The sequence below is a fragment of the Misgurnus anguillicaudatus genome, chromosome 9 (genome assembly GCF_027580225.2).
Source record: "Misgurnus anguillicaudatus chromosome 9, ASM2758022v2, whole genome shotgun sequence".
NCBI classification, from domain to species: Eukaryota; Metazoa; Chordata; class Actinopteri; order Cypriniformes; family Cobitidae; genus Misgurnus; species Misgurnus anguillicaudatus.
In genome coordinates, this window is record NC_073345.2 from 35,418,602 (window position 1) to 35,437,146 (window position 18,545).

Below are 18,545 nucleotides of genomic sequence, written 5' to 3' on the forward strand. Positions count from 1 at the left end.
CCATACAGAACCGTTTGCCACTAAACCTGTATTAACAACGACAGCGGGGCTTCGGGCCTTAGTCAAAAGTGTGACTAAACAGTGACACGGGGCAGTGCAGTCGCCTGTCAATGCTGTTAATATCCACGTCACCCTTTTGTTGCCGCCTTAACTGAAATAGAAACACTTGACAACAGTGTCATCGACAAATGCAGAAGTTGAGTTAAAGACAACAAATCCCATCATTCCACACTGCTCCAGAGCTTCATTAATCTAACTCACTGTTATTGTTTAGATTGTGCACCCTCTAGCAGCAGATTCTAAGGCAGTTAATATCCCAATACTTAACCCTGTAGTTAAAATTAAGTGGTTTGTCAGACCATGTGAACTGAAAAAGGCAGATGACGAACCAAACTTAACACTTCTGATTAAGATATAGTGGTTTGTTAGATCATAAAAATGAACCAAAAGCAGATGATAAGCCAACTTAATCCTGAGGCCTGTACCATAAAATTGTAAAACAAACTCGTTTTCTCGTTCTCCCTAAACCAAACTGTGCAGAGTCTTTCACTAGGATGACGTTGTATCTTCAATACGTATGTGTACATGTGTGTGTATGTATGTGTATGTATGTGTGTATATATATGTATATATATGTGTATGTGTGTGTATGTATATATGTGTGTATATATGTATGTATAGATATGTGTGGATATATATAGATATATATGGATATATGTTTGTGTATATGTACATGTGTATACATATGAATGGCCCCTACCCTAATTGGGTTTTGTTTTTCTTTCTTTATGTCTCGTCCTCCTCTCCGAGGACAATGAGACAAACAGACCCAGTTCCGGTAAATGTGAAAGTCGGCACACCTCTGACCCACCGGCAGACCTTCAACGTGATGCCCAGCTGATGCATGACCAACAACCACCGGCAGAACCCGCTTAACCTCCGCCTAATCTCCTTAATCGTTTCAATGTATATATAAATATATCCTTAATCGTTTCAATGTATATATAAATATATCTCCCAAGGGTTTTTCCCTCCTATGACTTTTTTTACTTCCCCGGCTGAGCCTAGGGTTTTTTTCTCCTAGGGGGTTTTTCAACCTGGGGAGGCAGCCCTCTTGGGCTTAACTTAGCACCCTCTTCTTTACGTTACATTAGCAATACGCACGCTTATAATGTTGATTCATAGCCGCATCAAATTTAGCTGCTTGTGCTATCGTGTATTATGTTGTGCTATCTGTCGTTTTTCTGTGCTTTCCACTGCTTCTATTAATGTAAAGCTGCTTTGAAACAATCACCAATTGTGAAAAGCGCTATATAAATAAAATTGAATTGAATTGAATTGAACTCAGGGTTACAGGATCAGTTTTAAGTTGACAAAACCAAGCCAATGTGAACAATTTTCATGGTACCCAAAACCCAAGATTTTCACAAACTAATTTTAAACTTACCTGGCTAACCAACTAAACCGACTACATGGTGAAGGCCCCAGGTCATATAATTGTGGTAGGGATGGGGCGGTATGAAAATTTTCTATCATGATTATTATGATTATTATCATACTTTTGTTAAAATGAGATGGAAATGTTCAAAAAGAACTGACACACACACTGAGAACATTTGAAGTCATTCACTAGTTTTATTTTTAAAAATCACAACTTAATATTTCATGTCCCTGAAATTATTTCTGTGTTAAAAAAAATCTGTCTAAAGAGTTTACAGTGAATGAATACAATACATTATCAAATTAATAATAATGAATGTCTTGGGTTTTTTGATCAACATTAATGACACAGACTTAAGTATGTCAATTAAGGTTACTGTCTCTTTAAGACCAAAAGAGCACAGACTGGTTCCTGACTGTAATCTATACATACACTTAAGACATAAACAAATGTTTTTATTAGAAAAAGAAAACTGTGGAGATCATTTTGTCTGTTTGTGCCCAGTCAATAACAGAAAGATTTTATGTTCGGTTGATTTTTGAAACGCGTCTCTGTACTACTGAGGGCACTTAAACCCGTGCACGCACACATAAACGGAGGGCGAATTCCAAACAGCGCAGAAAGTTGAACCCACATAACGTTGTTTTTTTATTGCTATATTCGCCAAATGTATGTTAATGGACTACAGTATGAGATAAAATAGCACAACTCTCTCTAAAGTTTACACATCAAAGGTTCTGGGCATCTTTGAAGGGCGTGATATAGTGATGACTGGAGCTTGACCGGACACATTCAACCGCATGTGTGTAAAAAACACTGCTCACTTTAGCGCCTTTTTGTGGTTCAATTGTTTAAAATCATTTACGTGTTAACATTTGCAAGCCTTTGAAACACGTGCAAATGATAAACTTTCCATATTTTCATTTTTTTATTATTTCCGCAAATCACATGCGGGCGAACCATGGGTCGTACGGATCAACTGCGATCTGTCACAGCCCTATTCACTTCCCTAAATTTGGAATTGCTGTTTTGTAAATGTATGTTTTAACAGTTCATACTATTAACTGTATTAAATGGCGGCATCAGATACTGTCTCATTTATACATGCGCTGCAGCTCCCCCTTGTGTTTTTTTAGAGATGTGCAATCATCGCGATGATCTGAAACGATCGCGACGATGTCAGACAATCACGATTAGACTATCATTTAATCTTTGTGATAGCTCTAGTGGTTGAAATAAGCCCTTACATGGACAGACTGGAATGATGAAATCATCTGGAAATCTATTAATAATTTGAATAGAAAATAATTAGAGAAGATGTCTGGTGTTTTGTCAGACTGTTCCTCTGTGTTTCTTGTAGTGTTTTCGTCACATTACGTATATAATTTATTTAGAAAGATTTGAATGGGTTATACTAAAGAAAGCAGAGTCTTTTAGGGGGTCTCATGGGGTATCAAGGTTTTTCACCTGTATGAGTTCTCTGGTGTGTCACTAAACTGTAATGTCGACCGAAACTCTTCCCACAAACACTACAGTGATGAGGTTTCTCTCCAGTATGAATTCTTTCATGGGCTTTTAAGTTGCCTGAATGAGTAAACGTCTTTTCACAATAAGAGCATTTGTAAAGTTTCTCTCCAGTGTGAACTTTCTCATGGGCTTTTAAACAACTTAAGTGAGCAAATGTCTTCTCACACAGAGAGCATTTGTAAGGTTTTTCACCTGTATGAGTTCTCTGGTGTGTCAATAAACAGTAATGTCGACTGAAACTCATCCCACAAACACTACAGTGATGAGGTTTCTCTCCAGTATGAATTCTTTCATGGGCTTTAAAGTTGCCTGAATGAGTAAACGTCTTTTCACAATAAGAGCATTTGTAAGGTTTTTTTCCAGTGTGAACTCTTCGATGATAGCAGAAAGAATTTAGACTAAAGAAGGTCTTACCACAGATCAAGCAGACATAAGGTTTCTCTCCAGTGTGAACTCTCTCATGGGATTTTAAGGTAATTAATAAAGCAAACGTCTTCTCACACCGAGAGCATTTATACGGTTTTTCACCTGTATGATTTCTCTGATGAGCATCAAGATTTTGTTTGCTGCTGAAATATTTGCCACATTCACTGCATTGGAAAGGCTTTTCACCACTGTGTCTCCTCATGTGAATTTGTAGCTGAGATAAGAAGTCAAAATTCTTCCCACACTGCTGACAGTCAAACTTCTTTTTCTTTCTCTTCTTCTTCATCTCTCTGTGATCTTCTGAATGAAGTTTCTTCTCTTGTAAGGTAGTAAAGTTGATCTCAGATGTCCTGCAGGTGAAGAGTTTCTGTTCTGTGTGTTTTTTCTCTAAATGTCTTTCTTTTGATGTTGAGGACGTTATTTCTCCTTCAGAACATGAATCATTCCTCTCATCTGTAAGGAACACAATAATAAAAACATCTTACATCAGGAGAGTAAATTCAGTTTCTTTACCAGTTATAGGGGTGGGTTGCATAAACTAGATGTACACCTGGTCATAAGACTTGTCTAGAAGTAGTATTTACATCTGTTTCACCATCTAAGCGTAGCGGAGACTGGCATTATATTAATCAAGGACCAGCCCTTAGTTATTTGAGGACATTTAAGTAGTTTTGACAAATGTTAACTCTTTCCCGCCAGCCTTTTTAAAAAATGTTGCCAGCCAGCGGCAGCATTTTTTATGATTTCCACAAAAGTTTTATGCCTTCCAAAAAATGTTCTTTAAAGGGATAGTTCAGCCAAATATATTAAACCCATGATTTACTCATCATCAATTCGTCTGAGACACATAGGTCCATCATTTTTACTATTACTGTACAAAATACAATTCACTTTGGGGCTGTTTACATCGATCGGATCACAAGTGGACGAGAGAGACACATTACGTTTACACTTGGTATTAAAATCTGTCTCTTTTGTCCACTTTCGACCGCTTTTGTCCTGAATACTATAAGGGGGTGGTATGTGATACGGTGGGCGAGTCTCTCTGCTGTCATTCAAACGCGAGCGGGAGTAATTGTGAGTTTATATGGCCACAAACTAATATTATGTCGGAGTCCACTGCTTGTTTAGCAAGTAAACATGCTGCACAGTGTTTTGTACGTGTGTATGTAAGAGCTTTCTCTGAATTTTCAGCGCAATTGATAAAATAGGATCGCGCAACTTTCACACGCTTTCAAAACAAAACTACGGAGATCAGACACTTTAGTTTTATCAATGAAAGGCTAAAAATAGCGCTGTTCACCGTATGTTCACGCCAGAAGTCAGAAAAGATGTAAAACAGTGTGTTCAGTATCTCAGATTAGATGAATGGGTGAAGAGAAGGCAGTCGCGTGTGGCTGTTCAAACACATTCAACCACATATGCGTTCCGCAACTCCAAAGCGCCATCTACTTGTGATCTGATCGACGAAAACGCATGTTAATGCCAAGTGTAAACAGCCTCTTTTAGGCTTAGATGTTGATGTTTTGTTTTATTTAAAGTCGCCGTTATGGTGATTAGTGTTTGTTTTAGTTGGACTCTTGATCATTGACTTGAAGCTTACTAGATTTTTTCCTTGGCTGCTATAACTTTGTGTGTTAAAAACACTTTTGTGATGGCAAAAAAGCAGGTAATTTAGTATGATGGTTTTGATTAGTTTCTGATAGTAATGCTCAACATCTAGTGATTTGAGTTAATTATTCATTATTTACTTATTTGAAGTTTTTTCCATCAATACTGTGATACTACAGTTCAGTAAAATTTGTCAATCTTAGAGATTTTGAAAGACTAAACCACTGTGTTATTTGTCACAAAAACATGAAGAATCACAATATGAATCTCAACAATAGTGACAATTAAATGAAAATGAAATAGCTGCAATTACAAATCTCATCCAGGACTCCCAGCATAGACTGCAGTATGGATAAATGATAAACATTTTACAATTTTCTTTGGCACCATTGTTGATATTCATACTCTGATTCTTGATGTTTGGGGATCTCAAATACACAACAGTTAATTTTTGTCAATAGTTTCTAAAAATCTTTAAAGGAATATTCCACTTTCATAAAAAATGTCATCCATGCCCCCATGTCATCCAGGTTCTTGATGTCTTTCTTTGTTTAGTCAAGATTAAATTAAGTTTTTTGAGGAAAACATTCCAGGATTTATTTCAATTTAAGAGACTTTTCTAAAAAAAAAAATGCAATACTTCTCGACTGAAAAAAGAAAGAAATCAACATTTTAGATGACATGGGGGTGAGTAAATTATCAGGATTTTTATGAAAGTGGAGTATTCTATTAATGACCAACTGCTGTGAGTGCGCTGGATCTCATATACATTATTAACAAAAACAAACTTTGATGAGTGAGTAAATCAATTAATTGGATGATGATCTTTACCATTATGTAACACCCACCACAGGATTGATTTATAGACTTTTACATTACCAAAACAAATGTGTTTTATACACACAAAGTTAATGCACTCACGGAAAAACTAGCAACAAAATGTCAAGGGTCAAGAGTCCAACTAAATCAAACACTGATCGCCATAATGATGACTTTAAATGAAACAAAACCTTTAAACCTAAAATGTGAATTGTGTTTTCTACAGCAATATTTTAACAGAACATTAAGAAATAATGGTTTATATCAGTTTTAAAATAATAAAATGCAATGTTTCTCTATCATTTACATAACACACAAAAAAAGTCAATATAGAAAACAGTTCTTTTAAACATTCGTGAACATTAAAACGTGACATTGCCATAACGTTTGGAAATGGTAGAATATAACATTCATACTGTGCGGTTTCACACCAGACGCGGTAGAGACGGCAAAAACGTGCAGAGTTAGACGCTTGAGCATTTTGAGTTTACTCGCTTCATTTGCGCGTGTAATGCTATTCATTCGAGACACTCGCTTCCTGTAATCATTTCACTACTAGAGCAAGCTATTGATTGGGTAAAGCAACGTGAATATCCGCCAAAGTTCAGATTTTTCAACTGGCTCGTTTCCCGCTTCAACGTGCCATTCACGTGTACCGCGCCGTAGGATGCCTATTCGCGCCTTTGCATTGACTTAAAATGTAAATCACTTGCGCTTGCTGCCTCTTCCCCGTCTGGTGTATACGCACAGCAATGTTCAGATAACCAAGAAACATTCCAAGAAAATTTACCCTTTTATGTTGGCATAATATTTTTGGGAACTTTTGAGGAACATAAGGGGTGGGCAACATCGGTCCTGGAGTGCTGATGTCCTGCAGAGTTTAGCTCCAACTCAAATCAAGCACACCTCAAAAACTAAACAAGGTAAAAGGGTCACCTGAAAACTATAGGAAGGCGAGGCTTTATCAAGGTTGGAGCTAAAATCTGCAGGACATCGGCAATCCAGGACCGACGTTGCCTAACCCTGCTCTAGAGCATGGGGGGGGGGGTATTCCTAGTCCTAGAGGGCCATTGTACTGCAAAGTTTAGCTCCAACCCCAATCAAACACACCTAAAAGTCATTTCCAACTCATCCTGTAGCCTTTGATCAGATTGTTCAAGTGTGTTTGATTAGGGCTGGAGCTAAACCTAGCAAAACAATGGTAAGTATTGGTAAGTATTAGAAGACTTACAATTGTCAGACAGGTTGCTCACGTGACATCTACGTCAACAAGCTCAGTTTGAGTCTGCACAGTACGCTCGACCGCCAGGAAGTACGTGCTTTTAATTTACTTCACTTGTCTGCGTTGAATCCAATGGGGTCGCTGTGTCCATTTCTTTTACTGTCTATGGTTTTTACGTAACATGACAGCGGCCAAGGTCGGACATTTTTGGCTTCAATTCATTACAATGGAGGGAAGTGACGTCACGTCATCCATCTTTTTTTACAGTCAGTGACTTTTATGCACTCTTTGGGTAGAAAAGTGTATTTTTTGAAAGAGTTCTGTCCCAGTGACAACTTGTGTACCTTTATTTGAGAGTGTTCAGTGAAAATACAACACAAAAAAACATACCTGAAGGAATAAAATCATCACCACCACAACCCTCATTTTCATCATTATGATCTTCCTCTTCTGTGAGTTCAGATTTTATTTCTGTGGGTTCAGTTTTTATTTCTGTGGGTTCAGTTTTGATCTTCATCATGAGGTTCGTGCAGTCGATAAGTTTGACTGAACACATCTTGAGTTTGGTCTGCAGGATCTGCTGCTGTTCTCCAGCGTTACAGACAGAATCCAGAGACTCTGTGGAGGTTTGATCCTCGTGTAAGCCCTCATTACTGTCACACACTGTTGTGTCCTGAGCGTCTGTGGACTTTGACTCAGTATAACAGAGTAAAGACAGACTGAGATCCTGTGTGGAAGATTCACAACAAACACACACAGAGTAAGATTATAAATGATTTGATGTTGGTAAAGGATGTTTAAGCTGTACAAACCTCTCTCTTCAGTCCTTCATCTCCTCTTAATCTCAGCTTTGTCTCCAGTAACGCCACCTCTTTCTTCAGCTGAGAGATTTCTGTGATGAAATCATCAATATCCAGCATGGACAGATCAGTTCCTACTGATTTACAGCACATCTCATCTCTCATCATTAACACTAAAATACACAGAGACAAGACTCTGTTTAAACACTCAAGAGAGAAAAACACTGATGATACACAAACAAATCACTCGCGAGCTCTTTCTTTCTTTAGTGGGTTTATCGGCGGACTAAAGAGCTGCAGCGCCTCCTGCTGTACTGGAGAGAGAAGACGCTGCTCTGTTTCTTATTTGTCTTTGAAATAAATCGTATTTTAAGGGCATAAACATGATTAAAAACTCGTTAAGATTTGCACACGCATCAGAAGAGGCTAACATTTGCATGTATAATTGGTTTCAGAATTAAATGTGCAAAAACAGCACATGAAGCATAGCCGGACATGTTTAATCAATCCACTGCTATGAGGAAATTCAACATTACTTCAACTTAAAACATTTTCATCACCTTCTTTTTCCAAATTATGCAAGTGACGACTTTGACAAAACAAAGCTATCAACATCATTTCAGGGAAGATCAAATGTGAGCACTGCTGAGCTCATTATCAAAATAGTCAAGCTAAAGAAGTTTGTATTTAAAGTCAAACAGCAAACAAAAAGTTATTAAATTATCTAAAATAACTGTACACTTTATTTTAGTTTTCAAATCATGAAAACATGATGCATATTTATTGAAAAAATTAACAAAAATTTAACTATTTTGCTTAGTAGTTTGTTTAACTTCAAGTAGCTGCTGATTTGTATATATGGATATTTAAGGTATGAGTTATTGCAATACATCTTGTTTTATGCTTTTTTCTATACAGGGTGGGCAAGGACAGTTGAATTGGCAACTATATTCCTAAGTATACCAATCACCAGTGTTGGGGGTAACGCATTACAAGTAACTTGAGTTACGTAATAATATTACTTTTCTGAAGAAACGAGTAAAGTAACGCATTACTTTTTAAATGTACACATTAATATTTAAGTTACTTTTTCAAAAAAGTAACTCAAGTTACTTTTTTAGTTTAATTAATTTGATTAAAAAAATATGTACTGAATTAAACTAAACGTATGCTACTCTCTGTGCCTGTGTGGAAACAGTTTGAGTCAGAAACTGAGATGGCAGGCCAGAGCTTAACATTTTTGTGATAAAATATGCAATTTCTGAATGCAAACTTTTCAGTCATACAAAACACCTGCAAGGCCTGAAAGAGATCAAGCCTCAGCCAAGAAAAAGTAACGCAAAAGTAACTAAAAAAATTTACGTAAGCATTACTTTCCATGAAATGTAACTAAGTAACGCAATTGGTTACTTTTTTTGGGAGTAACTTAATATTGTAATGCATTACTTTTAGAAGTAACTTTCCCCAACACTGCCAATCACATTACCTTAAATAAAGTAATACTCTATGGGGCGGTTTCCCGGACCAGGATTAGCTTAATCCAGGACTTGGCCTTAGATTAATTAGGAAATATAACTAGTTTTAATAAACATGCCTTACTAAAAACATTACCTATGTGCATTTTGAGGTAAAACAAAGGGCATTGATGTATTTTAAGATATGTCAGTGCAAGTTGTTTTCAGTTTGGAGAGCTCTTAAAAGTGTTTAAGTCTAGGACTAGTCTAATCCCTGTCCGGGAAACCGCCCCTATATGCGAGTATGATCTAATCTTAAAGACTTTTATACTTGATTCTCTGAGCCAAGTTCATGAAAGCAGACGCCTTCTTGTCTTTTATCAAATTTATTAATACAATTTGGTTGTTTGCAATTACAAGTTTTGCCGAATTAAATAAAAAAGAAAAGAAAAATACACAAAATGGATAAAAAGTAATGAAACAGAGTCTAAAAAATAACTAAGTCTAGAGCACACAAGATTTCAGGCTGTCAGACAACGAAGATGCTGGCTGTGGCGTCCTGATCTTTATAGTCAAAGTCTCAAGGACAAACTCCAGGATCATGTTCAAGGCCTCATGGCACTCCTCTGATCCTTTGATCTTACATTTTCTGGGGAATGCCCCTAACATCTTATATATATGACAACGTTTCTTTGTTCTTCTTCTCCGAGCACTTCTGCGCTTTCTTTGTCGAAGACCGGTCTGAAAATCATGCGTCAGAGTGTAATGTATTTCTTTTATCTAATACATGCATCAATCAAAGTTAAACAATCTAAAATCACAAGTGTCTTTTCTTCTCTTAAAGCAACACTATGTAGTTTCCATGTAAAAATCACTCACAGCTCCCCCATGTGGTTGAAAAGCGCAACAGTGCCTGGTATCAGACACTCTTCTGCAGGCAGGGGGAGGGGTGGAGCTGTGTTTTCTACCCTCCACTGCCACTTTCAGAGTGTGCTTGTAGCAGCTTGGAGGCTGCTCAGGTTGCAGCAACAGTACAATTTGTCCAGTTAAAAGTTGTTCTATCACTGAAATAATTTTAGATACATTATTTAAAGGTAAAAAAACTACATAGTGTTGCTTTAAAACATGCAATTTAAGAGTTGTCATGCATATATTTCCAACTCGGCGATTGTAGTATAAAACAGTAAAGGAATATAAAAGAATACAGATTTTTATCATTCTTAGGGATTACTTGGTTATAACACGTTGTACATAAAAGGTTGGATAATTTGCATTTCACACAACATTATGAATATATCCATAGTCTACCATAGAAATCTTTATGCTGTGAATTAAAACTGTGTTATCCCAAAAACTGTGGATTTTTTAATAAATTACTGCATATCGTTAACATGTACTAATACACACTTACACACCCAAGGAAATGTAAAAACGTGAATTGGACAAGATGTGCTCTTTAAGAGTCTTCAGAACAAATTATTAAAGGCAGTTGATATCCCAATACTTAACCCTGTAGTTAAAATTAAGTGGTTTGTCAGGCCATGTGAACTGATAAAGGCAGATGATGCACCAAACTTAACCCCTTTGATTAAGATTAAGTGGTTTCTAAGACCATAAAAATGAACCAAATGCAGATGATACACCCACGTAAAGGGACAATAAGTAGGATTTACACCAATCTAGTGGTGAAATTGTATTTTGCATTTAAACGAATAGTGCTCTCTAGCGCCTCACTTTTCCAAATGCGTGTTGCATTCCAGCTGATTCAAAAGCTTTGGAAGGCTAGTGCTTTTGATCCATCTCTGCTATTATAGTTTATCAGTATGGCGGAACGACATGGAAGCGTCCTTGGACTTACCCGTTCAATGTAAGCAAAGAGAAGAAATTCTAAGCTTGGAATGGATCAGTGAAACTCTTACCACAGATCATGCAAGAGAGTATGAATTCTCTCATGGGCTTGTAAGGAACGTAAAACCGTAAATGTCTTCTCACACTGAGAGCATTTGTAAGATTTTTCACCTCTATGAGTTCTCCGGTGTGACACTAAACTATCATGTCGACTGAAACCCATCTCACAAACACCACAGTGATAATATTTCTCTCCAGTATGAATTCTTTCATGAGCTTTTAAGTTGCCTGACTGAGTAAACGTCTTCTCACAATGAGAGCATTTGTAAGGTCTTTCTCCAGTGTGAAGTCTGTGATGATAGCTGAAAGAAGGGAAACTTAAGAAGGTCTTACCACAGATCAAGCAGACATAAGGTTTCTCTCCAGTGTGAACTCTCTCGTGGGTTTTTAAAGTACATAATAAAGCAAACATCTTCCCACACCGAGAGCATTTGTAAGGTTTCTCACCTGTATGAATTCTCTGGTGTGCCACTAAACTGCATTGTTGTGTAAAATTCTTCCCACAAACATTACAGAGATAAGGTTTCTCTCCCTTGTGAAGTCTCTCATGGGCTTGTAAGCTGCCTGTCTGATTAAAGCTCTTGTCACACTGAGAGCATTTGTAAGGTTTCTCACCTGTATGAGTTCTCTGGTGTATAACTAAACGGTTATGATGTTTAAAACTCTTTCCACAAACACTACAGTGATGAGGTTTCTCTCCAGTATGAACTCTCTTATGGGCTTGTAAGGAACGTAAACGAGTAAACGTCTTCTCACACTGAGAGCATTTGTAAGGGCTTTCACCTGTATGAGTTTTCTGGTGTGACACTAATCTATCATGTCGACTGAAACTCTTTCCGCAAAAACTACAGTGATAAAGTTTCCCTCCAGTGTTAACTCTCTTATGGGCTTTTAAGTGACTTGACTTTGTACAGATCTTCTTATGGTGAGGACCCTCGTATGGTTTTTCTCCAGTGTGAATTCTTTGATGAGCATCAAGAATTTGTTTGCTGCTGAAATGTTTGCCACATTCACTGCAGTGGAAAGACTTTTCACCACTGTGTGTCTTCATGTGAACTTGTAGCTGAGATAAGAAGTAAAAATTCTTCCCACATTGCTGACAGTCAAACTTCTTCTTCTCTCTGTGATCTTCTGAATGAAGTTTCTCCTCTTGTAAGGTAGTAAAGTTGATCTCAGATGTCCTGCAGGTGAAGAGTTTCTGTTCTGTGTGTTTTCTCTCTAAATGTCTTTCTTTTGATGTTGAAGACGTTATTTCTCCTTCAGAACATGACTCATTCCTCTCATCTGAAGGAATAAAATAATAAAACATCTTACATTACAGCTGAATGGATTCCAAAACGGTAAGAATCAAATGTTTAACTCTAGGGGAGCTGGAAAATGAGCATATTTTCAAAAAAGTTAAATGTCTCTTTAAATATTTTAATAATCACTTTTCATTTAAATGATAGAGAAATTATAAAACTTTGTTTCTGAATGTTTGGTAAAAGTATTACTGAATAAAACACAATTCACTTATTAGGCTTAGATGTTGATGTTTTGTTTCATTTAAAGTCACCATTATGGCAATCAGTGTTTGTTTTAGTTGGACTCACCCATTTACTTCTAGCATACTAGTATTTCCCTGGCTGCTATAACTTTGTGTGTTAAGAAGCTGGTAATTTAGTATGATGGTTGTGGTTAGTTCAGTAATGCTCAACATCTAGTGATTTGAGTTAATTATTCATTACTTACTCATTAAGTTTTTTCCAACAATAATGTGATACTACAGTTAAGTACAATTTGTCAATCTTAGAGATTTTGAGAGACTGAACCACTGTGTCATTTAGTCACCCAAACATGAAGAATCACAGCATGAATCTCAACAATGGTGACAATTCAATGAAAAACTTCTTGCTGCAATGCATGCTGGGTAGCAACAAATTACAATCTTATCCAGGACTCCCAGCATAGACTGCAGTGTGGATAAATAATGAACATTTAACAATTTTCTTTGCCACCATTGTTGAGATTTATACTCTGATTCTTGATGTTTGTGCATCCCAAATACACAGCAGTTAATCTTTGTCAATAGTTTCTAAAAATCCTTAAAGGAGTATTCCACTTTCATAACAAATGTCATCCATGCCCCTATGTCACCCAAGTTGTTGATGTCTTTCTTTAGTTTTAGTTTTTTTAAGGAAAACATTCCAGGATTTTTTTTACAGTTTCAATGCAGTTAAAATTGCAGTTTCAATGCAGCTTCAAAGGGCTCTAAATACGGCATAAAGGTCTTATCTAGCGAAACAATAGTCATTTTCGGCTAGAAGAATAAGCCTTTTTAAACCAAAACGTCTGGTCTTGCACTTTCTGCCATTACACATGTAAAAATGAACACACACCCATATGGAGGGCGAATATCAAATGTAATGCCTTTTTGTGGTTAAATTCTTTGAAATCACTTGAGTGTTAACATTTACAAGTCTTTGAAACATGTGCAAATGATTATGATGAAAATTAGCATGTTCATCCTTGAATCGCATGCGTATGGATTCACGTATTAACTGAAATCTGGTACACCACTAGTTTAGAGTACTTTGAAGCTGCGTTGAAACTGTAAACTGTTGAGGTCCAGTAAAGTCGATTGAATTGAGAAAAATTCTGGAACGTTTTTCTCAAAATATGTAATACTTCTCGACTGAACAAAGACATCAACATTTTAGATGACATGGGTTTGTAAATTATCAGTTGTTTTTTTATGAAAGTGGAATATTCCTTTAATGACCAACTGCTGAAAGAGTGCTGGATCTCATATAGAGAAAAAGAAACTTTGATGAGTTGTTTAATTAATTAGATGATGATCTTTACCATTCTATCTGTGTTTTCTTGGTTGTTTTCTTTACCTTGATTGCTCTCCCATTCTTTTTCTAATAAAACATTTGTTTATGTATTAAGTTTATGTACAGATTAGAGGCAAAACCAGTCTGTGCTTCTCTTAAACTGCTCTTTTCTTAAACAGTCTAATTTATGTTGTTCTATCGGAGCATAGTGTCGGTTTCAGTAAATATGATCAAACAAATCTTGCCAACTGCAGCTTTAATTTACATTTCCAAAACAAATGTGTTTATACACCCAAAGGTAATGCAACCAGGACAAAAATTGCAACAAAATGTCAAGGATCAAGAGCCCAACTAAAACAAACACTGGTCACCACAATTGTGACTTTAAATGAAACAAAAAGCGATTTTTCACAGAACATTAAGAAATAATGTTTTATATCAGTTTTAAAATAATAAAATGCAACGTTTCTCTATCATTCACAGAACACGCAAAAAAGTCAGTAGGGAAAATAGTTGTTTTTACTGCGTGAACAGTAAAACATGACATTAGCATAACCTTTGAAAATGGTAGAATGTAACATTCCTCTTACATTAAGATAACCAAGATTTTTTTTAAAGATTGCGAGCCACGCCGCATCTCAAACAAGCCTATTATCTGGAAAACCGTATACTTATGAAGCAGCAATTCTACAGATGTGCGTATAGCAACCCAAGCACATCAGCGCTTACAAAGGGTCCTCAAGCACTCGTTTTTAAAGTACTCGCCATGTGTTTAACTTCCTAAAAATCTTTGGGTTTAATAATTTACTCTTACGTCAATAGGAATGTCTATGTCCTGAAGAAAAGTGTACTTTTTGAAAGGGTTCTGTCCCAGTGACAACTTGTGTACCTTAATTTCTGAAAGTGTTCAGTGAAAACTAGGGATGGGCATAATTAATCGACAATCGATAATTGATTGTTAAGAATTTCGTCGATTTCGTAATTTGTTATCAATTAATCAAATGGATTTTTTTTATTTTACTCCTGTTTCACAAATACTCCGTATGCAGTGCGTTTGCGTATGTGTGCGGCGAATCCGTCAAGCACTCGTTGCAGTGCGCTGCTGACCGCTTATTCTGCATATGAAAAGTTCATGTGATTGACACTTTCTGTGAACACTTTTCCGCATAAACAATAGAACAAAGCATCATTTTTTTTACAAAACAATATATTTTAGATATTATTTGACAGACTAGTAAGTGTGTATTAAGGATGTTTAAAATCTCTAGCCTGGTGGTCAGGATCTGAATGGATCAAATCAGCAGTTTTGCAATGGTTTATTTATCTCCACATATATCATAAATAAAAATAAGCAGAGTAACTTTGCAAGTCTACCCTTTCACATTATATATTTATGTATGTATATGATTTCCAAATAATAAACGAGAGTATTCAACGACAAAAAGCGTCTCATATGGAAATAAATCCTCACAATATTATTATTTCTCAAAACTTTATGCCAAAAATAAGCAACTGTATTCCTACAGTTATTCAAAGATGCACACATTATTCCGCATATAATTTGAATATTATACAAAAGTATTCATATAACGGCACGTTTCATATGGCAAATAAATATCATCACATTAACATAACAGCATAATGAAATGAATAAACAGACAATGAAACAGGATTGAAATATAAATTGTATTATTATTACCGGAAAAAGCAATATTGCTAAAATAATCTCTGAGGTAAATGTGTCAAAAACGCTGTTACCCGCACAATAAGTCTAAATGAGCAATAAAAGTGGAAAAAAAGCATTATTAGGCCATGTCTCAAAACTTTATATTACAAAAATATATTTAAAATTACAGTTATTCAAAGATGCACACATTATTCCATATTACTCCCGTTTATGAGCACGTTTGTCTCTGGCCTCGCCCTGTTATGTAATAGATTGACAGGTGCGCATCTCCGTCTTTCAAACATATATAATTTTGTAATTACTACCTTAGGAAAATTAGCCATGATTTTATCATTGTGAAAATGTTTTTTTTTTTTGCAGATTAAAAACGATTTGTATTTCCGCAATTTTACTACAAATACCATGGTTATATTGTGGAGTTGGAGACCATAGTAAATGTCTACTGTTGTTTTACAACAAATAAAAACTAAAAGACTATGTTAGTATAATTATACAATTGTAAATGGGGCTCACAAAACGCACGCTGTTTCACACATACTCTGTATGCGGAATAAGTTAGCGCTGAGGTACCTGTGCATCCCGGTCAGTCTCCTCCGAGCGGCTGTTTTCGGCGGCGGCTGGACTGACGGTCACCATGCACTCTAAAAAAACAAACGGTGCTATATAGCACCAAAACAATTGCTTTGGATCGTAACGATAGAAGAACCATTTTAGTGCCATATAGCACCGGTGAAGAACCAGTGAAGCACCAGTGAAGCACCAGTGAAGCACCAGTGTAGAACCATATAGGGGCCATATAGCACCACATATGGTTCTACATAGCACTATATGGTTCTACACAGGTGCTTCACTGGTGCTTCACTGGTGCTTCACTGGTTCTTCACCGGTGCTATATGGCACTAAAAATGGTTCTTCTATCGTTACGATCCAAAGCAACTGTTTTGGTGCTATATAGAACCGTTTGTTTTTTAGAGTGTGGGTTGCGGTCGCGTCTGACCCCAAAACATGCTTTTATTTCTCAAAAAAAAAATCAGTAGACTGGTGCAGAAGTTTTATGCAAGTTACTAAAGTTAGTTATTTTTCACGAGGCTTTAAGTAGCCTAATTTGTTATAGCCTAATGTTAGGAAGGCTAATATCTTGCACTTTCTTCTGGCTTGAATAATTTTGAGTTACATTTTGACAAAACCTTTCAGATCTAAGTATTATGTTTTTTGTTTAATTTAATGTTAAACATGAATCTGTTTTTTTATTTTGGAACTAATAATGAGGTCTCTGTTTAAGAACGCTGGCTCGCAGCTACAGGTTCCGCTGCTTTAGAGCACCGCACATGCACGCACATATATGTTTGAAACATAGTTTAACTGTCTGCCACAAGTTGATCTTGTAATAAAGGTCTCATCGAGGAAAAACACGCTGTATATTTGTATTCATTGCATTTTTTAAGTATAAAAGTTAAATAACAAATTTTATTATAAAAATGTTAATGATTAATCGATAGTCGATCGTTAATTCTCCCGACAATCGACAAAGAAAACTTAATCGAATGCCCATCCCTAGTGAAAACACAACACAAAAAAACATACCTGAAGGAATAAAATCATCCCCACAGCCCTCATTTTCATCATCATGATGTTCCTCTTTTGTGGGTTCAGTTATTATTTCCGTGGGTTCAGTTTTTGTTTCTGTAGGTTCAGTTATTATTTCCGTGGGTTCAGTTTTTGTTTCTGTAGGTTCAGTTTTTATTTCTTTGGGTTCAGTTTTGATCTTCATCATGAGGTTCCTGAAGTCAACGAGTTTGACTGAACACATCTTGAGTTTGGTCTGCAGGATCTGCTGCTGTTCTCCAGCGTTACAGACAGAATCCAGAGACTCTGTGGAGGTTTGATCCTCCTGTAAGCCCTCATTACTGTCACACACTGTTGTGTCCTGAGCGTCTGTGGACTTTGACTCAGTATAACAGAGTAAAGACAGACTGAGATCCTGTGTTGAAGATTCACAACAAACACACACAGAGTAAGATTATAAATGATTTGATGTTGTCAAACAGGTAAAGGATGTTTAAGCTGTACAAACCTCTCTCTTCAGTCCTTCATCTCCTCTTAATCTCAGCTTTGTCTCCAGTAACGCCACCTCTTTCTTCAGCTGAGAGATTTCTGTGATGAAATCATCAATATCCAGCATGGACAGATCAGTTCCTACTGATTTACAGCACATCTCATCTCTCATCATCAACACTAAAATACACTGAGACAAGACTCTGTTAACACTCAATAAAACACTCAAGAGAGAAAAACACTGATGATACACAAACACATCACAAGCGAGTTCTTTCTTTATTTAGTGGGTTTATCGGCGGACTAAAGAGCTGCAGCGCCTCCTGCTGTACTGGAGAGAGAAGACACTGCTCTGTTTCTCATTTGTCTTTGAAATAAATCATATTTTAAGGACATATAACATGCATGTGTGGCAAAGTTGTCTTTTTGTGACCGTAATATCCAATCCTAAAATGGATAAAATAGACTATGCCACCTTGGAACTGTACCAGGGAATCACAGTTCACTTAAGTGTTACACGAACCCAGGTTCATTCTACTGAATAAAATGAGCAAGAGACGTGGGTAGCAAAATACAATTGTGGTTTATTGATACAAAAATTAAAAGCAAATGCGAAGGTAAAATGATCATCATTCAGCCAATTGCTGAGGCTGGTAAATCACCATGAATAACGAGACTCCACAATTATTACAGGGCAGCCTACTGGCATCAGATGGGCCCTCGAGCACATTATTATTTCCCCACATGACGTACGGGAAAAGATTTTTAAATACAGCCAC

The 18,545-nt window shown here is 36.5% G+C and overlaps 2 protein-coding genes across 11 annotated transcripts in view; both read right to left on the bottom strand.

Annotated features, from left to right (window-relative positions):
- LOC129423364 (uncharacterized) overlaps positions 1-18,545 on the bottom strand; it is an 81,238-nt gene that overhangs the window by 30,145 nt on the left and 32,548 nt on the right. The gene's annotated exons all lie outside the window — the stretch shown is intronic.
- Positions 1,612-18,063, bottom strand: LOC129424526 (uncharacterized). The gene is made up of 6 exons (XM_073871678.1): positions 17,786-18,063; positions 17,296-17,692; positions 11,219-12,492; positions 7,859-8,086; positions 7,437-7,773; positions 1,612-3,847 (listed from the first exon to the last, which is right to left on the bottom strand). The coding sequence occupies exons 1-6, from the start codon at positions 17,939-17,941 to the stop codon at positions 2,895-2,897; spliced, it is 3,345 nt and encodes a 1,114-aa protein (XP_073727779.1). The 5' UTR covers positions 17,942-18,063; the 3' UTR covers positions 1,612-2,894.